At 40.2% G+C, this 20,800-nt stretch overlaps 1 protein-coding gene across 6 annotated transcripts in view; it reads left to right on the forward strand.

The window, feature by feature from the left end:
* Positions 1–20,800, forward strand: part of DDO (D-aspartate oxidase) — a 245,331-nt gene that overhangs the window by 180,405 nt on the left and 44,126 nt on the right. For 4 of the 6 annotated variants that reach the window (XM_069234614.1, XM_069234613.1, XM_069234616.1 and 1 more), the window contains one exon: positions 14,532–14,708. The exons of the other annotated variants lie outside the window; for them this stretch is intronic. In XM_069234614.1, coding sequence (XP_069090715.1) covers positions 14,532–14,708 — 177 coding nt within the window. The remainder of the gene's footprint in view (positions 1–14,531; positions 14,709–20,800) is intronic. 6 annotated transcript variants of the gene reach the window in all.

Consider the following 20,800-nt stretch of genomic DNA (forward strand, 5'->3'; position numbering starts at 1 on the left):
GAGGTTCCGTTTATCTCTTAATGGAAGGTGTGTAACAATAGCCCCTGCGGTGCAGGAGGGGGGGCGTGCTCCAGGGGCCCCCCTGAGGCAGTCTGTACGGGCGGTGGGCCACTGGCCTGAGAGCTCCTGACTTGGTCCAGAGCGTGGGTGGCCTCTCCCATTTATTTTGCAGGGGTCCACCCTCAGGTTTCGTTATGCCACTGGTTCATGGACGCCCTCCCATTCTTGTTAGAAAGAGCAGTACCAGAATCTCATGACACCTAGTGTGCACCAGCAAATCACACAAAAGCAAATCCTCCTGCAGCACTCTATAGATATGCAAAATCATTCCCCTATACCCCCCAGCCACACTAAGCAGTATCCCCAATGTCTGTGACTCCCGTGGGATAGAAGGAAGGCCAAATCTCTCAGTCTCTCGCTGCAATTTTAATAAAATGTAGAAACTGTATGGTCCCCAAGTCAAACTATGCCACTTCGTCAGCCAGAGTAATAAACCAATCATTTGGGTATAAGTTGCATGGAATCCCACCCCGACTTGCCACCTGTGGACTGACATCATCCCCGCTATGAGTGCAAACAGGTGCAGCGTCCAAATACCCATATATAGCATGTAGCGTCCTATGAAATACCTGTCTGACCTCTCTCTCCCAGGCTCTGCACTGGGCTGAAGCCGGCACCAAGTCTGGAACCCCAGGCCCTAACATCAAAAGCTTTTGAAGCACATGCAATGCGAAACAACCTTGGCTCCCTGGTCTACCTCTCCTCAAACCAATGCACGGCATGCTTCATTTGAGCTACTAGGTAGTATAGGTCCAGTTCAAGTCCCCCCTCCACCAGAGGGTGCCTGAAGCATTTAAGTAAGTTATGATACAGAGCATAAAGTGATTCGTTAGGTCACATTGAGGTGCAACGTGAGCCATAAGTCCAAACAACTATTTGTTTTGACATAATGTATCACACATTCAGAAAAATATTTTTGCCCTTTTAACAAGTAGTTACAAAACAAGAAAGCTGTTTTATTGTTCATTAAACAAAGAAACAAAAAAGCGAAGTTGGAGAACTTGCCCACATAGTCAAAGGAAAATGAAAAATTGAATATTGTTTGTGCAGAATAGTGGCACATTGAACAGTCCTGTACAGATAAAGCAAAAAAGTTGAGTGAAAGAAGTGTTCACAGTAAACACAAATTACTTGTAAAAGTAGGTGAAATCGTAATACATTTGATGCTAAAGAAGTGTGAACTCTCCAATTTGTTAACACTCCAGATACAGGATCATCAACACTTGCAGTTGTCCTTACCATTACATATAGTATCTAGGACAAAATCATCTGATGGACAATCCATTTTTAAGAACTGACTTGCAGAAAGTCTGCATATACTTGGTCTATGTACCAAATAATGTTAACCCTCAGACTTGACATGCAATTCAATTAGCACTAACATGCACACTAACATGCACACCCAGTCTATCATCTTCTTTGAGCACGGCAGGATAGTTGGAATCTTATCATTTAGTCTAATGAAAGTGAACCGAAGTTGCTATAACAAAAATTGTTGACACTTCAAGCAATGTTAAGAAGGATCCAAGTGGTAACCAGCAGTTCTTCATTCATTACATTGCCTTGTATATAACCAGGATCCTAAACATGAATTACCTGAAACACAGGAATGTATGTAACTTTTCAACACTGTTGGAAGCACGGGCACTTGTGTTTGAATGTCCTATTTCAGTTCAACCCAGTACCCACCATCGTTGTTCTACAGCCTGAATTTTACAAGTACCAGCCAGTACTCAACCAATATCAGATGCTCCAGCTAGTGAAGACTATTTTCAGTCTCAACTACAGTTAGCTAACATTGACTTTTTCCCAAGAAAAAATAACATAAACAGCAAAATATTCAGAAAAGTCTAGCAGGTGACCTATTTAAAATCATTAAAATGCAAATGCTGCATATTATGGTTCTGCAAACTGTGAACATCATGCGGGATCAGACTTTTTTCAACCGAATTGGAAGTTAAACCAATCTATCTGGCAGCACCTATACATTTTACAGGATCTGGAAAAAGTACTGTAGTGAAAGGTTACTCCTTAAGGTGAGAATCAACAACATTGAAATCATAGTTTGTCTCTTCTGTTGGGTACTCATGCAATAAGTGTCGAAAAATGAATACTATCAAACTTCCATTTCATCAATTATAGTGTAAAATATTGGTGTGAGACTCTCCAAATTATTCACATCTAACTAATAGCCTTTTATCTTCCATCAGGTCAAGTGACTTATGCTTGTTACTCAACAGCTGCACCGTGAAAAGCTGCATTCAATGCACTTATACACTCTGACAATTGAAACTCAATAGTACTAGAAGTGAATCTCTTCATGACAGCATCAGGAGCCACAAACTGTTGAACTTAAAAAAATACTAAAGCAAAACATACACTATATTGAAATAAAAATATAATTAAAAATATTCACAAATACTACTACTAATATTAAATCCAGCAAACATCAATAAACATATATACGACTTGGATACAAGGGGTGAAATATTTACAAATCTAAATCCAATCTAATAAACATTAAAATGCATTTTTTTTAAATGCCTTCATGATTCCATTCAAACAAAAATTTAACAAAAACACATACATCAATGCAAATCACATTTATTATTCCTTTTGCAGTCTGAACAACTGTAAAATAGTGTTGTACTTTGACAAGGTCAGATTGCTATTCACTCCAATGTCAGGTTGTTATATTCATTGTATTAATGTCCATTACGTATTTAGAATGTTCATCTGTTGTTAGGGACTGGAATCTTGGAGTCGCATGGGTTCAGAATGCAGGGCTCGAGCGAGAGGAGGACGGACGTTGGAGCGGAGGCTGGGATGTTTGTTACCTCCTTATCTTAACATTTACTTCAACAATAAAAACAAGAAATGTTTATCTTAACACCGTGAATTCTTACTTCGTTACACTGGCGACGAGCTGGACTAGCCTGCTCTGTGTCAGACAAAATCCCAACTCCTTTACGTTACACCAGGACTCTCAAAGACAAACAATCAACGGCTTCAACTTCGCACATCGGCGAGCACTGGTTTCTTTGTCTCCTCCCCTGGGAAACACTGTTGCTACACTTCTACAGTGCTGGGACAATGCTGCGCTCATCATTACTTCAACTGTATGTAATTTATATATTTTTTTCCCTCTTCTCCCGAGTATATTCGATAAACGAACTATGGCTTTCAACAACGACGGCTTGTCGTGCAGACTCTAACTTGCCTTCCTGGTGTGTGTTTACCGGCGCCTTAGGCAATCCGTTTGTCGATGATTCAGCGCCGCTGTGATGGTTTCAAGCTTTGATGATTTAGCGCTGCCTCCGTGCTGTGCGTTTACCGGCGCTCAGCGCCGCTGTGATAGACTTTAACTTGGCTCTCTGGTGTGCGCTTACTGCCGCTTTACACATACCATCTTTAAACAGTTCAGCGCCGTTGTTAGCCTTATGGAGGCTCGCACCCGCGGCCTCCTTACACCTTTTAGCGGCGTTTGGTTCCATCATTTTGGCTGAAAGACCCGACGCTTTCTTTCCGCATTTGTGATCCGTACGGAGTCTGCACTTGCAGTGTCCAGTCATTTTGATTGGTGAACTTCCCTGTGGCGACAGGCTCTTCATCCAGTCGCATAAACAGCTGCTGAAGCTTTGAAACAACAGTGACTGTGTTCCAACTGGACGTGTAGACAGCTGCCTAGGGAAATCAACCTTCGGAGACTATGCTGTTACCTATTATCGCCGACTTAGCTTCAGACTCTTCCTAATTTCGCTTTCTCTTCAAGAAAAGAAATTTCTACGATTGGCAACGTTTAGTTTTGTTGCTTAGCAACGTGTTTCTTTCAAGTCATACTCTCATTACTCATTACTACTGCTGATAAGGAGGATATTCAGTTACATTTCTTTTGAAACTATTGTAGAGTGTTGTGCTTTACTCTAAGTTTATGCTAAATATACTATTTACTGGCTATTTTACTTGAATTTTACAGGTATTATCTGTCACCCATAATCCACGTTACCCCTTTGCTTGTCTGTGAATTCTGATTACTAATCTAATCTTGTAGCCTATTGTTATGCAGAACGTTACATCCCCTCCATTTTTTCTTTCCACTCCTGGAGTGCCTCCCATCAAGTGGGGTAAATGGAAGAAGGTATTCGAAAGATACTCCAGGGTGTGTGGTACATCCTTGAGTAATGAAAGAAGAACTGCATTGTTACTTCACTGTTTGGGAACAGAGGGTCAAAACATTTTTGATCATCTTCCCGATCTTCCTGATAGTGAGGCCATCAATCTCAATGAATACGAAATATGCATTAGGAAATTAGATCTTCACTATTTACCCAAAATTAGCACTATCTTAGAGAGGTATTACTTTGGCAAAAGACATCAAGCTGAAGGAGAAACTGTAGAAAACTATATTACAGAATTAAGACGGTTAGCGTCATCATGTAAGTTTGGTCCGACACTGGATGAAAGGATTCGTGACCAATTCATGCTAGGTTGCAACATTGAAAAAGTACGGGTTGAATTGTGGTTATTAGATGATCCACAAATTGATCAAGTAATATCTCTTGCTAAGAGGATTGAGCATTCTCTTAAATGTGTTGAAGTTGTCAAAAACAGTGATTCGAAAGATATTAAAGTGGTTGGTACAAGTAAATCTAAGGGCAACAAGTTTTCCGACAGGAAACTACTAGTACTAGCAAAAAGAAGTGTTATAGATGTGGAAGGGAAGGTCATCTTGCAAACAGCAAATCTTGTCCAGCTATCAACGACATTTTTCGTCGGTTTGCAATCTAAAAAAATCTTAACAGGCACTGAGTGTTATTGATGATCATCCAAGCAATATCAATGATAATTCAACTTTGTGTGGCCAAATAGTTCTACAAGTTTCAGATAATAGGTTCTGTGGGCCCTTGGACTACTTTACTGTAGAAGGTAGGAAAACGAAAGTACTTTTTGACTCACGAAAATCTCAATAGTTTCAAACTCATTTTATCAGAATGAGTTAAAAAGAAGAGTCAAGCTGATGCGGCCTGCTATCACCCTGTGTGCCTATGGTGGTGAACCAATAGATCTACATGGATATTTTGTTGGGTTAATCGAATATGACCAACGTTTTACTTCAGGGAAAATGTATGTTTCTAAGAAAGGGGATAGTATCATAAGCTGGTGGCACCAGAAAGATCTGGGTGTGATGCTAGATCCTAATAGTTCTCCTCCTATTATATTGAAACATTCTCATGATTCCACTGTGGGAAAAATAGAGTCTACCACTGTTCTTTCAGAAGTATTGCGTAAGGAGTTTGGAAAAGTCTTCAGTGAGAAAGAAAATTGGGTGTATGAAGGGGTACTCACACAAAATCAAGTTACTTTCGGGTGCTGTGCCTTATTGCAGTAAAGTTCGGAATGTTCCCTTTGCGGTAAGGGATGAATTACGTTCTGAGCTACAGAAATTGATAAAACAAGGTGTGATTGAGGGGACTGAGGGAACTGAATGGTTGTCTCCCATTGTCATTGCCAAGAAATCTAATGGCAATATTAGGCTTTGTGTGGACCTCCGGAGGCTTAACAAAAGTGTGGTTGTGAAAAAATATCCTCTTTCCAATATTTCTGATTTGTTAGCTGTGGTGTCTGGGGCCAAGGTTTTCTCCACGATCGATCTAACCTCAGCTTATCACCAGATAAAGTTGGATGAATCTTGCAGAAATTTTATAGCATTCATTACTCCTTTTGGAACGTATAGATTCATTCGGGTTGATCTCAGCTGCATCTGTTTTCCAGAGAGCAATGGAATGAATATTGAGAGGCATCAGGGGTGTCTGTGTTTACCAGGACGACATTTTAGTGTATGGCCGGGATACATTTGAACACAAGGTAATTCTCAGGCAAGTTTTAAGTAGAATTTCTGAACATGATCTTACCATTAAGGCTGAAAAATGCAAATTTGCAGTTGACAAAATTGACTACCTAGGTCACACCATTACTGGAGGTGGTTTAGTACCAAAGAAAGATCTCGTTGACACTATTCGTGGTTTGACCTCTCCCACATCCAAGGAGGAGCTTATGCGGTTTCTAGGAATGGCAGAATATTATAATAAGTTTATTAAAGATTTTGCTAGCTCCTGCTTCAATATGAGACTCTTGCTAAAAAAGGGAAATTTATATGGAATGAAAATTGTGAGAAGGAATTTGTTGCTTTAAAGGACAGTTTGTCCAATGCACCCAGGCTGAAGAATTTTGATCCGGCTTTACAATCAGTACTGACGACCGATGCTAGTATCAAAGGTTTGAGTATGGTGTTACAGCAAGGTGTATGTTGTCTGGAGAACACCATTGTGTTCATTTCTAGAAGTTTAAAGGGAACTGAATCTAGGTATTCAGTAATAGAGAGAGAAGCTCTTGCTGTATTCTGGGCTATTAAGAAATTGAAGAAGTTCTTGTGGGGAAGATCTTTTGTAGTGAGGACAGGCCATAAACCTTTGTGTGAAATCTTTAATTCCAAAGGTATAGATTCGATGTCAAGCAGAATTAGTAATGGATAATAGCTTTGCAAGAGTTTGATTTTGTTGTGAGGTATGTTTCTGGATCTGACAACTATTCTGCAGATATGTTGTCTAGATTAGTGTCACCCTGCCTATCTGATCAGGATGAGCCTAATTTTGATGGGGAATTGGAACAGTTTGAAAGTGTGTGTGAGGTTGACTATGAAGCAATTTCTGAGGAAAGGTGGCGGGAGGAAACCGAATCTGACGACACTTTACAAGATCTAATGAAGTTGGTACAATCCGGGTGGAGAAGTAAAACTCAAGGTAACGCAAAATGTGGAGAATTCTGGATTGTGAAAGATCAATTAGCAGTAGATCGTGGTTTACTACTTAGAGGTACAAGGTTAATACTTCCATCCAGTGTAAGGAATCAGTTGATTGATCATGCGCATAGTAGTTATATGGGCATCTCCAAAACCAAGGAAAGGTTACGATCGTCTTACTGGTGGCCTGGCATGGATATTCAAGCTGAGAGAGTTGTTCGAGATTGTATGCAGTGTGCAATAAGTGAAAAAGCCATGAAACCCAGAGTACAGCCCATGGTAATAAGGAGTAAGCCTAAAGGACCATGGGAGGATGTAGCTTTAGACATTTTGGGTCCCATACATAGTGAAGGTTCAGCTGACATTATTATTGTTGTAATTGACATGTATTCTAGATGGCCTGAGATCGCTTCACCAAGGGCATAGAAACTGTGAAGGTAATAAGTTTCCTCAAAAATTTGATAACTAAGGAAGGTATTCCTTCCACTCTTCTCACCGACAATGGGGTTCAACTCATTTCGAAAGATATGGAGGAGTTTCTTAGAGGGTGTGGAATCAAGCATAAGTTGTGTGCTTTATATCATCCAGAGTGTAATGGATTAGTAGAGAGATTTAATTGTGTCATTAAGGAAACTATCACCATGGCTAAGGACAGTCGGTTAAATTGGAAACAAGAGGTAACGAAAAAAATAGCTGTGTACAGACACACTCCTCATTCCACCACAGGAGAAACGCCTTTTGCTTTATTTCGTGGTAGAAGAGGTAATACCATTCTTGAGCCGAATTGGGTGAATGATTTCTTGAGTGGCAAAAGGGAAGATACTAATGATGTAAATTGGAAAGCTAGAGAACAAGAGAAATCTTTAAAGAGCAAATGTAATTTTGATAGAAAAATTTGGTGAAGAAAACTGTTGTTAGTATTGGTGATTGGGTTATGATCAAAAGACCTTTTCCTAGAAGTAATGAAAAGAAGTTGTCATCTCCCATGAGAGTTGTAAAACTCTTCACCAATGCTGTGAAGACTGAAGATGGTCGAATATGGAGTTTAAATAGTCGTCAGGTGTTATGGTGCCTCTTTAGACGTGAAGAAGTTCAAAACACAACAAGATAGGATCTCTCATCCTTCAAATGATGGAGTGTTAAGGAAATCCAAGAGAGTAATCAAGATTCCTTCTCATCTGAAAGACTATGCTTGGACTTGAAATGACTTTTGAGTGTTTCTGATTATCGGATTAAGAAATGTAAAACATTACGTATATTACTGGTTGTTTCTTTTGTTAATTTTAATTGGAGAGAGATGTGTTATATTCATTGTATTAATGTCCATTACGTATTTAGAATGTTCATCTGTTGTTAGGGACTGGAATCTTGGAGTCCTGTGGGTTTAGAATGCAGGGCTCGACCGAGAGGAGGACGGACGTTGGAGCAGAGGCTGGGATGTTTATTACCTCCTTATCTAAACATTTACTTCAACAATAAAAACAAGAAAAGATTATCTTAACACAGTGAATTCTTACTTGGTTACACAGATGTAATAGGGAAAGTATCAGACTTTGTGTGGGTCAGTTTTACTATTCCCACTCTAAACTGAGCAACAGTAGGGAAAGTATCGGACTTTGAGGGGGTCAGATTTACTATTCTCATTCCAAGATGAACAACATTAGGGAAAGTATTTTACTTGAAAAGGTTAAATGTTCTATTCCCTTTCCAGAAAGAGCGATAGATAGGGAAAGTGCTGAACTTTGGAGGGATGATATTTATTATTCCCAAACCAACCCCGACCAGTAGTAGAAAAAATGTAGGGTTTCAGAAAAAACATGTTACTATTCCCAATCATAAGTACTAGAAAACAAAGTTTTACATTACATAAAACCCTGAACTGAATAAAACATATTAAACATTATTGCTACTGAAATCATGTCAAGCGCAGTATCTTTATTAAACAAGCATTGGCATAACCAATAGGTCTTGCCTTTGAGATCTTATAAGTGTTTAGCCAGAGCCCCTGCCATTAACGTTTTTATGAGTTTGTGATTGGGGCATAGCTCAAAGTGCACAATAAGAACAAAGGGCCAGATGTACCAAAGGATTTTACCCATTCTGTGTCTATGGGAAAAAGCTTTCGTACATATGGCCCAAAGAACAGCACGCAGATAATGCAGCCAGGGAGCATGAGCTGAGGTGATTCTGACCAGTCCAACTTCCGGGAAATGGTATGTGGGTGTTAACTTAATTTAGCCACAAACGTGTCATCTGTGAATGCCAAAGACTTCACACTCAGAAGAAAGGCAAATGCCTGTCCAGTCATGCTGCTCGACAGGTTGTATGTCTGTGACCTTTAAATCTGCATGCGTAGATAAACATAACATATGTCAGCGCCTCGTCAGGGCAATATGCGCTATATAAATGTAATTTCAGTGTTTGTAAAGTGCACGTTGACCCAGTACGGCTCGTCTAGTGGGTAAAGAAGAGATGGTTACTATTATCAACTCTGTGGCACTCATTTTATTGATTTCGGAAGGATGAAATGCCGAGTAGGCCAGATAACCTTAAAACTGTGTCCATGGGGTAAGCCACATGCCTCTCAAGGAGATATATAAGCCCACTGAGCCACCCGAGGTGTCATTAAATACAAACTAATGGTTTGTACTGTTTAGCAAAATATGCAAAACATAAACAGTTAAAATAGCAGCGACACAGAGCAAGGTTCGAGCATTTACAGTTCACATTAAGTAAGTTTTGAAATAGAAAAAAAAAGAAAAGGGAAGTGAAGACATAAGGACATAAGGAAGGGGAAAAAGATTTCAAAATAGGCAGGAAGGTCTATTGACTGAATCCTGGGAAAAGAAGACAGTGTGTGCCTTTAAGAAGAGAGAGCTGTCCCAGCAGCTTGGGGTTACAGCAGTATATTTCCTGCTCACTGTGTGCACTGCTCCCTTTCTCCTCCCTGTTATTTGCACTGAGTTGACTCACTGATAAGGAGGAGATGATGAGCATACATTTGGCAGAGGTCCAGGGAAGTTTGCCCTATTTTTTGCCACATACCACTGGCAGACCCCAGCCTCCATGAGCATGAGGCCCACTGCCGCTCCAAATGGCACAGTACTTGCCGTTTGTTGCGGAATTTGCAAGCAAAATATTTTTATGTCATGGGTCATGTTAGAGCTCTCGAACAAATTATAGTCACATAACAAGAAAAGTTAGTTGTGCTAAAGTAAGTGCGTTGTTGTCATGGCTCGAACAGACAACCCCCAAAAAATAATAGATAACATGAAGAGTAGAAGCACATCTAACAAGGTAATCCTCATGGGAGTTTACAAAAGTAGAAAAAGGAGGGACTACTAAACATAATAACTGAAGAAAAGCAGGCATTTACAAACAACAGTAAAAGAACCCAATGAAAAAGATAGGTGGTGCTAAAAGCCCATATTGTACATTACAGCATGCCTCGCAGAGACAGCATGCATGCCCTGCCTAAACAAAACCTAAAAATATGTTTTAAATAATAACAAATTAAATTAAATTCATAAAATAAATAATATCAATAAATATCAATAAAACCTTTCAAAAAATCAATATAAAATGCTAAATGTCTATAGAAAACATAACAATAAGCATCAGAGATAACAGTATTACCTAATTAAAAAATAAAACATTTTAACTACATAAACATTATGTACTTCATATCAAATATTTAAACACATAATTCACAAAATTTGTAAATGTGTTTACCAATTATTAATAAATAGATATAACTTTTTATTTACTACAAATATTTTTATATACACTACCCACCCTACTTCCATACAAACACAACACACCACCAAAAATAATAATAATTAATATATTTTCATACACAATAAACATAACAAAATATAATTACGAATAGTAATTAACAAAAAATATAGTAATTAATAACATATTTCAAATATAATAAACATAATATAATTAATAATAGTAATTACCAAAACCATATACATTTAACAATATTTCCAGCTATTCATATTTGTTTAACAAACTTATTTAGAGACCCAACCCAGAGGGGAAAAGCTTCCACAGAAAAAAAGTTTTTTTGTTAGAAAAACCCTCACCCACCAGGGTTACCTCTTGGTGGCATGCTTCATCATTCTTCCTGTTCTGGTGCAGAACGAGGCGTGCTGCGACCGAGGGAATACGTGGGAGCACTATTGGTATCAGCGATGCGGATGCTAGAGAAGGACAGGAGTGGTGGGGTCTTGGTAAATTAAAAATTCCCCCCCCCCCCGGATGATATTACTAGTTTAATATGTCCCACTGGGCTGGTATGATTAAAAAGCAGTGCCAGGAGGGTGGGTATATTATGTACCTGTCCTCTTTAGTGGTCTACATGTTTCGGAGTTTACCCCCAAACTCCTCTTCAGGACCAAAGTGATCTCCCTAGTATCACTCCTTGTACTCTTTACACTAGTAGAAGTACTTTTACTATTTACTGTGGCAAGGTGATAAATACCAATTAAATTAAATTAAATACATACTATCCATCAGTGTCAATGCTCTGCTGGGCAAATCTGTTGAAGAAAAGAGAAAATAGTAGACGTAAATGCATCTCTCAGGGGTGTGGTGGAGTTGTCACCATTACCCAGCCAAATGGCATCAGTAGTTGAAAAAAGGTGAAAAACGGGGAGAAAAAGAACGGGGAAAAAAGGGGGAGAGGGGTATATGGAAAAAGAAAAAGAAAAAAGACAAGAAAAAATATAATATAGTCACTCAAAGGAAAGAAAATAAATAAAAGAAAAGAATTTGAAAATATATACTAAATATAGAAAAAATAAAAAAATAATGAGGGGTAAAAAAAGGAACGAAGAAAAGGAGGAAAAAGTAGGGGGAAAGGGAGGGAGGAAAGAGGGAGGTGTCTAATGGAAAAGAAAAAGGAGATTGAAGAGGGAAAATAAAAAGTATATAAAAAAATATTTTTTTTTAATAAAAAATAAAAATAAAATAAACAATCCAAATAAAAAGAGAGAAAGAGTGACAAGAGGAAGTAAAGGAAAAAGGAAGAAAAAGGGAGGGGAAAAGGTGGAAAAAAAGGAGAAGGAGAGAGACAGAGGTTGACGCAAGTAACAGAAAAAATTGTCATTCGTTAAGGCTGGAAAAATGGGGCTTGATGGTAATCGAGGAATCCACAAAAGTTAAGTCCACATATGGTGTTGGACCTCAAGGTGTCTTGCTCAATGGGGGTGAACAGTAATTAATGTTGTATTAGTTGTCCCCATGGGACATTTTCGTTGAGACCTAGTTGATGAGTGCGTAATTTGAAGACCCAGTGTTGTTCCCTTTCAAGAAGGAAGGACTCAGACTTAATCTCCTTGTGATGTTCGAGGATGACCCACTGGTAGAGCATCTACTGTGTGGCCGTTATCGACGAAATGGGAGGACATTTTTGACGTAGCACGGCCACACCTTAAGTTGCAGCGCTGTTCTCCTATGCGGGTCTTTCCTTTGCGGGTAGTCATTCCAATGTAGTGAAGGTTGCATGGGCGTGTAATCATATAAACTACTCCTTGGGTGTTACAGTTGGTAAAACCCCTGATTTCCCATGTGGAGTTGTTGGTCGCACGTGTCAAATGGCATACACTACAGGTACCGCATGGATAATGTCCTGTCCACAGTGTCCACAGACTACTATGCACACCTGTCATCTGTGGGAGAGGTCTGACAGGAGAGATCAGTCTCTGCCCACACACTGCTATGCACACGTCATCTGAGAGAGAGGTCTAAAAGGACAGGCCTGTCATTCTTCATTCTTGTCATTCTTCAAACACTATTATGCGCTCTTGGATCTGAGACAGAGGTCTGAAAGAGAGGCCAGGCCATCCATAGAGTGTAGTATGGTCACTTACTATCTGAGAAAGAGGGGTGGAAGGAGAGGGCTGTCACACGCCACACCTATCAACCCACACCTGTCATCTGAGAGAGAGGTCTGACAGAAGAGGCCAGCCCCTTCTCACACATTTAAAAACATCCCTAGAAATTCACTGAAAACGTCAAAGGTTAAAGTAACAATATAGTTAGGTAAATTTATCAGTGACAACATTAATGGTTTGAACTACAACAACACAGAAATTCAGCAGTTATAGTGAGCAGCACTGTGCACTGTTTATGACTTCACATATGACATTACTCATGATATGTTCTATGACATCATTTATGACATCTCAAATTACATCACTGATGTCAAAGTGTATAAAGAAATGATTATTTGCAAAGGCATATGCACACTGACTGTGTCTGTGGCATGCATGTGCATATTTTGTGTATTTAAAAATATGCATGTATTTATGTATGGAAGTATGTGTATATGCATACCTTTCTGTGTATATGCATACATGCATGTCAAAACATGTGCATTTAGTAATGCAAACATGAAAATAACCCTTTATACATCTAAGTGTACATGTATGTAAACACACATACATGTATTCCTACAGGTATGTATGCATGTGCATGGGTTTCTTGACGCATCATGCATAATTCAGAATTGATTCAGATTACAAACTAAACACTTCTGCAGTAGTTGTCAGGGACCGTGTAATAAACCCTTGAGTATTCCTAGAGTATTTGTAGGAAAATACACCATTTTACCCTGCGTTTTTACAAGCAATTGTTTGGGTTTGTATATTGCAAGTACTTATTGATCAGGGTGAGCTAGCACTGACATGCTGCATTTTGGGTGGTCAATGTACGCCCCACCACTTTCAAACTTTACAAGCTGCTACCGCTCCAAATAACCCCCATCTCAGCTCCATACCTGCATCCCAAATATTTACCTTAAATTTACTCCTCTTCCACTTTATGCAAGATAATGTTTGCAAATGCTATCGAACAGCCAAAAAGTTAGGATTTTTCAGGTGTTCTCAGGATTTGTAGTAGGCAATCCTTGACACTCCTCTGGGAACAACTATACTCCCACATCTAGACCGAATTCACAACAGTGTCATCTTAGCTCCACCTGGAATGTGTTCTTGTTGTTCAAGTAGAAGCTCTGCACCAAGGTTTGCACACATCCAGAAGGAACACAATGTGTCATTGCACTTTTTTCCCACCAAAATCTTACTATTCGGTTTGAGAATGAGGCCTTTAATGAACGTCTGATATGTAGAGTCCATTGGATTGTGTTTTACAGGGACCACATGACAGAAAGGGAAGGTTGTGGCCAAAGCATTAATAAGATTGCATAACTCCTCTACTGTAATAATACAAATGCAGTCACTTCATTGTGAAATGGGGTTAAATATAACAATTATTGTTTACATTACCCACTTCATTGTGAACTCCGACAAATTTAAAATATGGTGCAAACAGATGTTGTGCACAATTTGTAGTTATGCGGCTCCCACAATTTGTGTTTTGGCCCATATTTCTGGCTCCACAATTTCATCCAGGTAGTACTTGGAGGAGCTCGAGCAGCCAAAACAGTGAGATAAGGGGAATATACTTCTGTAATACTGGTCACAAAGAGAATTACCACATGCTATATCACAGTATTCAGTGGGAAACACAAAATCGGGGGTAAATACTGTGTGATAACACTATAGTAGTGTTTTTTGTGGTGCTCAGTTTTTGCATCACACTTGGAATGAGTCCATAAGTAATGATATTCCAATCCATATATGTTTCTTTGAATGTCTTTCAGATGGCAAATATTTCAGACTCCTCCTGCAGAAAAATATCCTTTCTGGTCAGATGTGGTCCTTGGTTTTCGTCTGATGAGCGATTCGGAGTTGAAAAAGTTTCCTCACTATGTGTTTGGCCAGGCCTTTGCCACCCTGAAGTGTGAATGCCCCCCATACCTTTTGTGGCTCGAAAAACGGTTTGTTAAAATCTGTTTTTATCACTTGTAAGCACTGAATTTCAATCAAGCCATCATAGCTCAAGTCCAGAAGTCTGACTACACAAAGGGCCAGATTTGCGAAGCCCTTGCCCTATGCAAGGTGACGCAAGGCAATGGCTTAAGTGAAATTTACTAAGCCACTGTATGTGGCTCTGCATGACTTAGTAAATCCTGAGAACACAAGGTAGCACAAATTGCTGCCTTGCATTACTGCTTGGTCACTTCTGTACACCCGCTGATGGATTTTGACACAATCCCAGATTTTCTAAGGGTAGTAAACCTGGGATTGCATCAAAATGGTACATCTTCCTAACAGAGTAGCAACAAAAAGAAATGCCATCATTTTTCCTCGTTATTTCCTCTTTCTACAAGTGCTACATTTTGCAACATCTGTAGAAAGAGGAAAATGCCTCTAAGGATTGTTTTTGTGGAGGAAGTGTCCCTTCCTGCTCAAAAACAATACTGTCTGAAATGCGACCAACCTTGCAACATGGCACAAGGGTGTCTGTGTTCGCGCTAGGCAGCACTCACTGTGCCAGTTCAGGAAGAGAGCAGGAAAGTGTCATACCTTGTAGATATGGCGCATTCCTGCTCTCTTCTAGTCACACAGTGCAGCAAGTTGTCTTGCTGTGTTGCGTTGTGTGACATTTTGATAACTCCGACCCTATATGTCTATATTAAAGCACAGGAGACAATAATATACTTTATTCGGTATGTCTCCAGTCTTTCTTCCACTTGCTTTGCATTTCCAATCGCTGTCTACTACATGTACCTCCACAAGAATGTGTTTTATGAATTAGTATTTCTCCTAACAAAATATTAACCAAACTCATAATGGACTTGAGAGTTACATATTGCGGAACAATCCGGCTGTGAGGCTTCAGATGCATCAAGCAGCTGAAAACACCCCTTTTACCTCATGGGTTGGAGATAAAGTCATTGGCAAACTGACTTTCTGTGCGCCACTCATTATGTGGTAGAATATTAACATGTTCTCCCTTGATACCAATTTCCTCACTACATTCAGCTTAAATAATCATGAATTAAAATGTAGATTGATAAAGCAAAGAAAATGGATTTGCATGGAAAAGCTTGAATAGCTTCCTGCAGCTCCACAGGTAATCTGCAGAAAACTGAGCGTGGGGAACTTCAGCACGTGCTACAAGTTCTTAAACCCTTTCTCCCACCTACCGCTGCAAAGCAAACGAGGCTTTGGCCACTCGCCATTTAACTACAAACAGAATAAAGAAAACTCAATATTTCACTTATGAACTGTAATAGAAGTGACACGTGTCAGGGCTAAAGATTGTAATTGAAAAAATATACAAAGGAAAATAATAGTATAGCTCTAGAGTTCATAACAAATGACTACAATGACCAGAATGCAGTGAGAAGAAAATAATGCTGGTAAGGCATTAGATATCAGTCTCACATCTGTGGCAATTGTTCAAGCGGGCTGCTAAAGCATGTCAGTTGGTACCTACCACCTGAAGACTATTTCTTCACTACTGGTGAGTATGAGTGCAGCCAGAATATATTTTCACTCTTAAAAACTGGACCGGGTGTGGTTAATTTGCAGTGTGTCTATTCCATGCACCAATCAGACGTCCGTGATGACGTCGGTCATTGTCTCCCTAATTGGAGAAGTTCATTGATTTTCCATCCAGGTAAGTGTTACTGAAATTCCTCCTAATGCTTTAGTTCAGAAAAGTCGGTTTCAGTGCAATGTGCACAATTAATTATATGTGAAGTCGCAAGATTGTTCGTTGATGATTTATTTATTTTGTTTAGCACGATCATGCTCCCATACGCCATTAAAAGATTATACAACAGTTCCTAAAAAACACAGAATTCAGCTAAAAGATGATTGCATATGGAAGTTGTACTACTGATGAATGGCTGTCGAGTCTGCTCTTTTTAAAAGTTTGGTACTTCTCCTTTGTATGAAACAATGACATAGATTTTTCTTCATTACTTTATCAAAATGCATATCATTTTATGGCACCTCCTACATCCGTTATCAAAGTGACCCTAGTATAATATTAGTGTAACAAAGCACAAGCCCGCAACATCATGCTCACGATTAACCCATTTCATCATTTTGTATGTTTCCATTATTGTCCACTGTCACTGAGGAGACCCAGGCAATACCCCCAATAGTCCGACCAGTCCTCACATATCTTAACTTGTTATTATGGGCAACCTCTGGTTTTGTATAGAGGGATTTCTAGGCCCACGAAGCTGTCCATCACATTTGCCATTCTTCAGAGCTAAACAGGTTGCCATGTTTGGTAAAGGTATATGAGCTGAATGATTTGAAACTGAGTGGCCACAGCCGCCCCCCTAGGGACCATCCTGGCTTCCTCCAATTCCTCATCCTCAGGGCACCAACATCCCTCTCCCATGCTTCTCACAACCTCGAGAAGGTGTTGTTGTGTGTATAACAAGGGACTGATACAGGAAAGAAATCTTGCATTTACCCATATCTCCTATTAGCAGTGTTCCCTCTAGCAGGTTTGTTATACCTGACACCCTTGGGTGGTAGTCTCCCAAACGTGATGCCCTCACCCCTCCTGCTTTCAGAACCCATTTTTCTTTACTTTTAGGACTCTGCACTTTTTCACTGCTAACCAGTGCTAAAGTGCTCGTGCTCTCTCCTTTAAAAATCGTAAAATTGGTTTACATGCAATTGGCACATTTGATTTACTTGTAAGCCCCTTGTAAAGTGGTACTACAAGTAACCAGGTCCTGTATGTTAAATACTACTAGTGGGCCTGCAGCACTTATTGTGCCACCCACTTAAGTAGTCCTTTACAAGACATTTCAGGCCTGCTATTGCAGTCCTTGTGTGTAGTTTTAATGCATATAAGTCACTGCTAGAGTAGTCCCTTACCAGCCCATAATGCATGGTGCATTGTATTTAAACAGTTTGACATTTACTTCTAAGGTTGACATGTCCTGGTAGTGGAAAAACTCTCAAATTTGTTCTTCACTATTGCAAGGCCTACCTTTCCCATAGGATGGCATTGGGCTACCTTATTATATTTAATAAGTGATCACTCATGTGTGTGAGCAGGTAGGAATAGCATGTTTGATGTCTGAGGAATTGTAATTTAAAACCCTATTTAACAGTAAAGTAAAATTTTAAGTCACAATTCTGAAAATGCCCTTTTTAATTAGAAAGTTGGCATTTTCTTGTCCTAACCATTTGGTGTCTGCAGCCTGCTTCCTGGGTCACATGACTAGGTGTAGTTGGTAGTTGGCCTTTTATGTATTCCTTTCAGATAGTATCACAGTAGTGGGCCTGTATGTTTGCAAGATGGGCCATCCTGACTTGATGAGGGGGAACAGAGTTGTCACGTCACACCTGCACTTCAAAGACACTGCCTCAACTCACACACTGAGAACTTCACACTAGCTTATTGTGACTATAGAAACCTGGGACTAGTGGAAGGAGGCCGGACATTACAAATACCTCTGTGGGGGGAAGCTCTAGAAGATTTGTCAATTTCAAAGCTAGAACCAGGTAAAAAAAATAGGACTCTCAGACCACCTCTTCAGATCACTTCTCAACCTGTGGAAGACTCAGAAGAAGGACTGTTCTGCTGTCCTGCTGCTGGAAGGACTGCCCTACTGCCTGAAGACAGATGATTGGACCTGTTCCTATAACACAGAATCACCAGGGTGACTCCAAGGGCTGGCTGAGTGGCCCCTGTTCTGAGCTACAGGGACATAACAAGCTCCAGAAGCCTGTCCTACATCTGACCAGCTGCCCAGACTCAACTCGACCTACCTGTACCCTGCTGGTGGCCTCTACTGCAGTGAGTCCTGATCCCTGAGAGGGGCTCCCAGGTCCTAGACCCTTGGTTGTCATCACAGTCTACTCTTCTTGGCCCAAGAGTAGGTTCCCTTAGAACTGACACAGCACAAAGCAAGTCGATGTAGTTATACGCAAGATCTGGCATCACATCACCTCTCAGCCCCTGATCAGCAACCTCATCAGAACCGACGCAGCTCAACACAACTCAACACCAGATCTCGCATCAAGCATCCCAGCCCTTACAGCTCCACATCAGAAATGACGCAGCACAACTCAACACTGATCTTCACATTGCAGCCCTTGCAACTCCTCATCTGTACTGAAGCGGATCGATGCAGCATGACGCATTACTCCGCATCACGGACAAAAAGTACAATCCACAATCAGACTAACCTGGTTCCTGTATCCGGCCCATGTTCTATTGTGGGCGGACTGAACCTGTGACTTTGTCTCCGTCCTTCACAACTAGATTACCACAATTGGCGCATTGTGCTATTAGGTGCTATACTTACCATAAACGTTTGAAATTGCATATCTCCAGTTCTACTGACTGCTGTTTTGTCATTTTTGTGTCAAATAATTTATTACGTTTTATTCTATTTTTCTTGTGTTGTGTTTTCACTTTATTACTGTTTGGGTGCTGCATAAATGCTTCACATACTGCCTCTAAGTTAAGCCTAACTGCTTTTGTGCGCAGCTGCTACAGAGTTAAGCACAGGTTAATGTAGTGACTTTTTGTGGTTCCACCAGACAATGAATGTGGCTGTTGCTTGAGAAGGGCTCACACCCCCCTCACCCAACAACTCCATTTCTCACAGAGTTAAAATCAGTCAAACCTGAAAGATCTTCAACATGGGTGAGAAGTGCGTACCACAACAGCAAACAGCTAACAAACTAGCTTCTATGTATGTCTTGGACTCCCACTAGGTCTTCTAAAAAGCACATATTATTCACAACCATAACATCCCAAAGTTTTGACACTCCAATAAGGTCTTATCCCCTGACCTCCTTAGATAAGTGTAGCTGACCAAGCCATCTTTTGCAACCATAGCAGAGTTGCACGTATAAGGCTACAGTACCGGCTCATATCCCACAGGATATCCTGCCACAGTTTCAGCACTGTGGCAGCTTGAGGAGGCAGAGTAGTGTCATTCTTCCCACCATATAAACAGTGAAGGGGACTAATCTCTTACACACACCACTTCTCTTTTGTGTAGGCCAGGTCAAGGGTGCATCATTCAGCCACTTGGTAAATATAAATAGATGAGACACACAGTAGTATGCTTTTATATCAGCAACCCCAAATCCCACTATCCTAAGAAGATTTATGGAATTTGGCATGGAAATCTGAGGACTTCTATTCTTCTAAATTAAGCCCTTCACAAAGGCACTAATGTAAGAAAAATATTCACTGGGGGTCTCATATGGGTATTTTTGCATGCTGCCTTGCCAATATGAGACAGAGGAAGGAATGACGAATAGTTCATATCAGTATGCAGTTTGTCCAGCTAGGAATCCGGATTGCGCTGCCTCACCATAGATCTGTTAAATGCTATGTAGACCCCTGATACCAAAAGCCTCATGAAGCCCACTAGCCCATTGCAAGTTGGATTGGTTGTCCTTAAGGGAACACCGCAGACTCACCCATATTAATCATTAGTCCTCAGTATCTCTCAAAGCTATGGAGAAGTTGCAATAAACAAGGTGCCAAACAGGCAGGGTTACTGAAGATTGTTTTAGAAGATTGTTTGTGTAACGTGACACTCTATCTGAGCGCGTGGACGACCACTCGAGCTCCCTTACGAAGTTTGTTTTTGATAAAATATGTGGTGGCTGCTGATGCCTTTGAATCTTCAGCAAACATGTGCTTTTCTGCCAATTTCAATCATAAGGTGAAAATAGGAAGGTCGCTAATGGGATGCTGGCAAAAGTCTGAGCCACTGTTATTTTCAGACCATCTTTTTTTACCCACTTGATCATTTCAGACAGAAGCAAGCCATGACGAACTGGAATGTGGCTGAAATAATCACTGGCAGCTGAGATTAATTCATGCCTTCCACCTTTTTGTTTTCCTATGTGAGATGCCCAAGTATGGTAGGTATGTCCAGACTTCAGTCCCCTACTCACTGTGAGATGGGATTCAAGCTGCGCCTCATTGATGAAGCCCAAAAGTTCAAAAGCAGCCTGGGATTGCTTGTGATCTTAATGTGTAAGGGACCTGGCCTTTGAGTTTGGGGTGAACTGTTTTTGA

This window comes from Pleurodeles waltl, chromosome 5 (genome assembly GCF_031143425.1).
Source record: "Pleurodeles waltl isolate 20211129_DDA chromosome 5, aPleWal1.hap1.20221129, whole genome shotgun sequence".
Taxonomy (NCBI): domain Eukaryota; kingdom Metazoa; phylum Chordata; class Amphibia; order Caudata; family Salamandridae; genus Pleurodeles; species Pleurodeles waltl.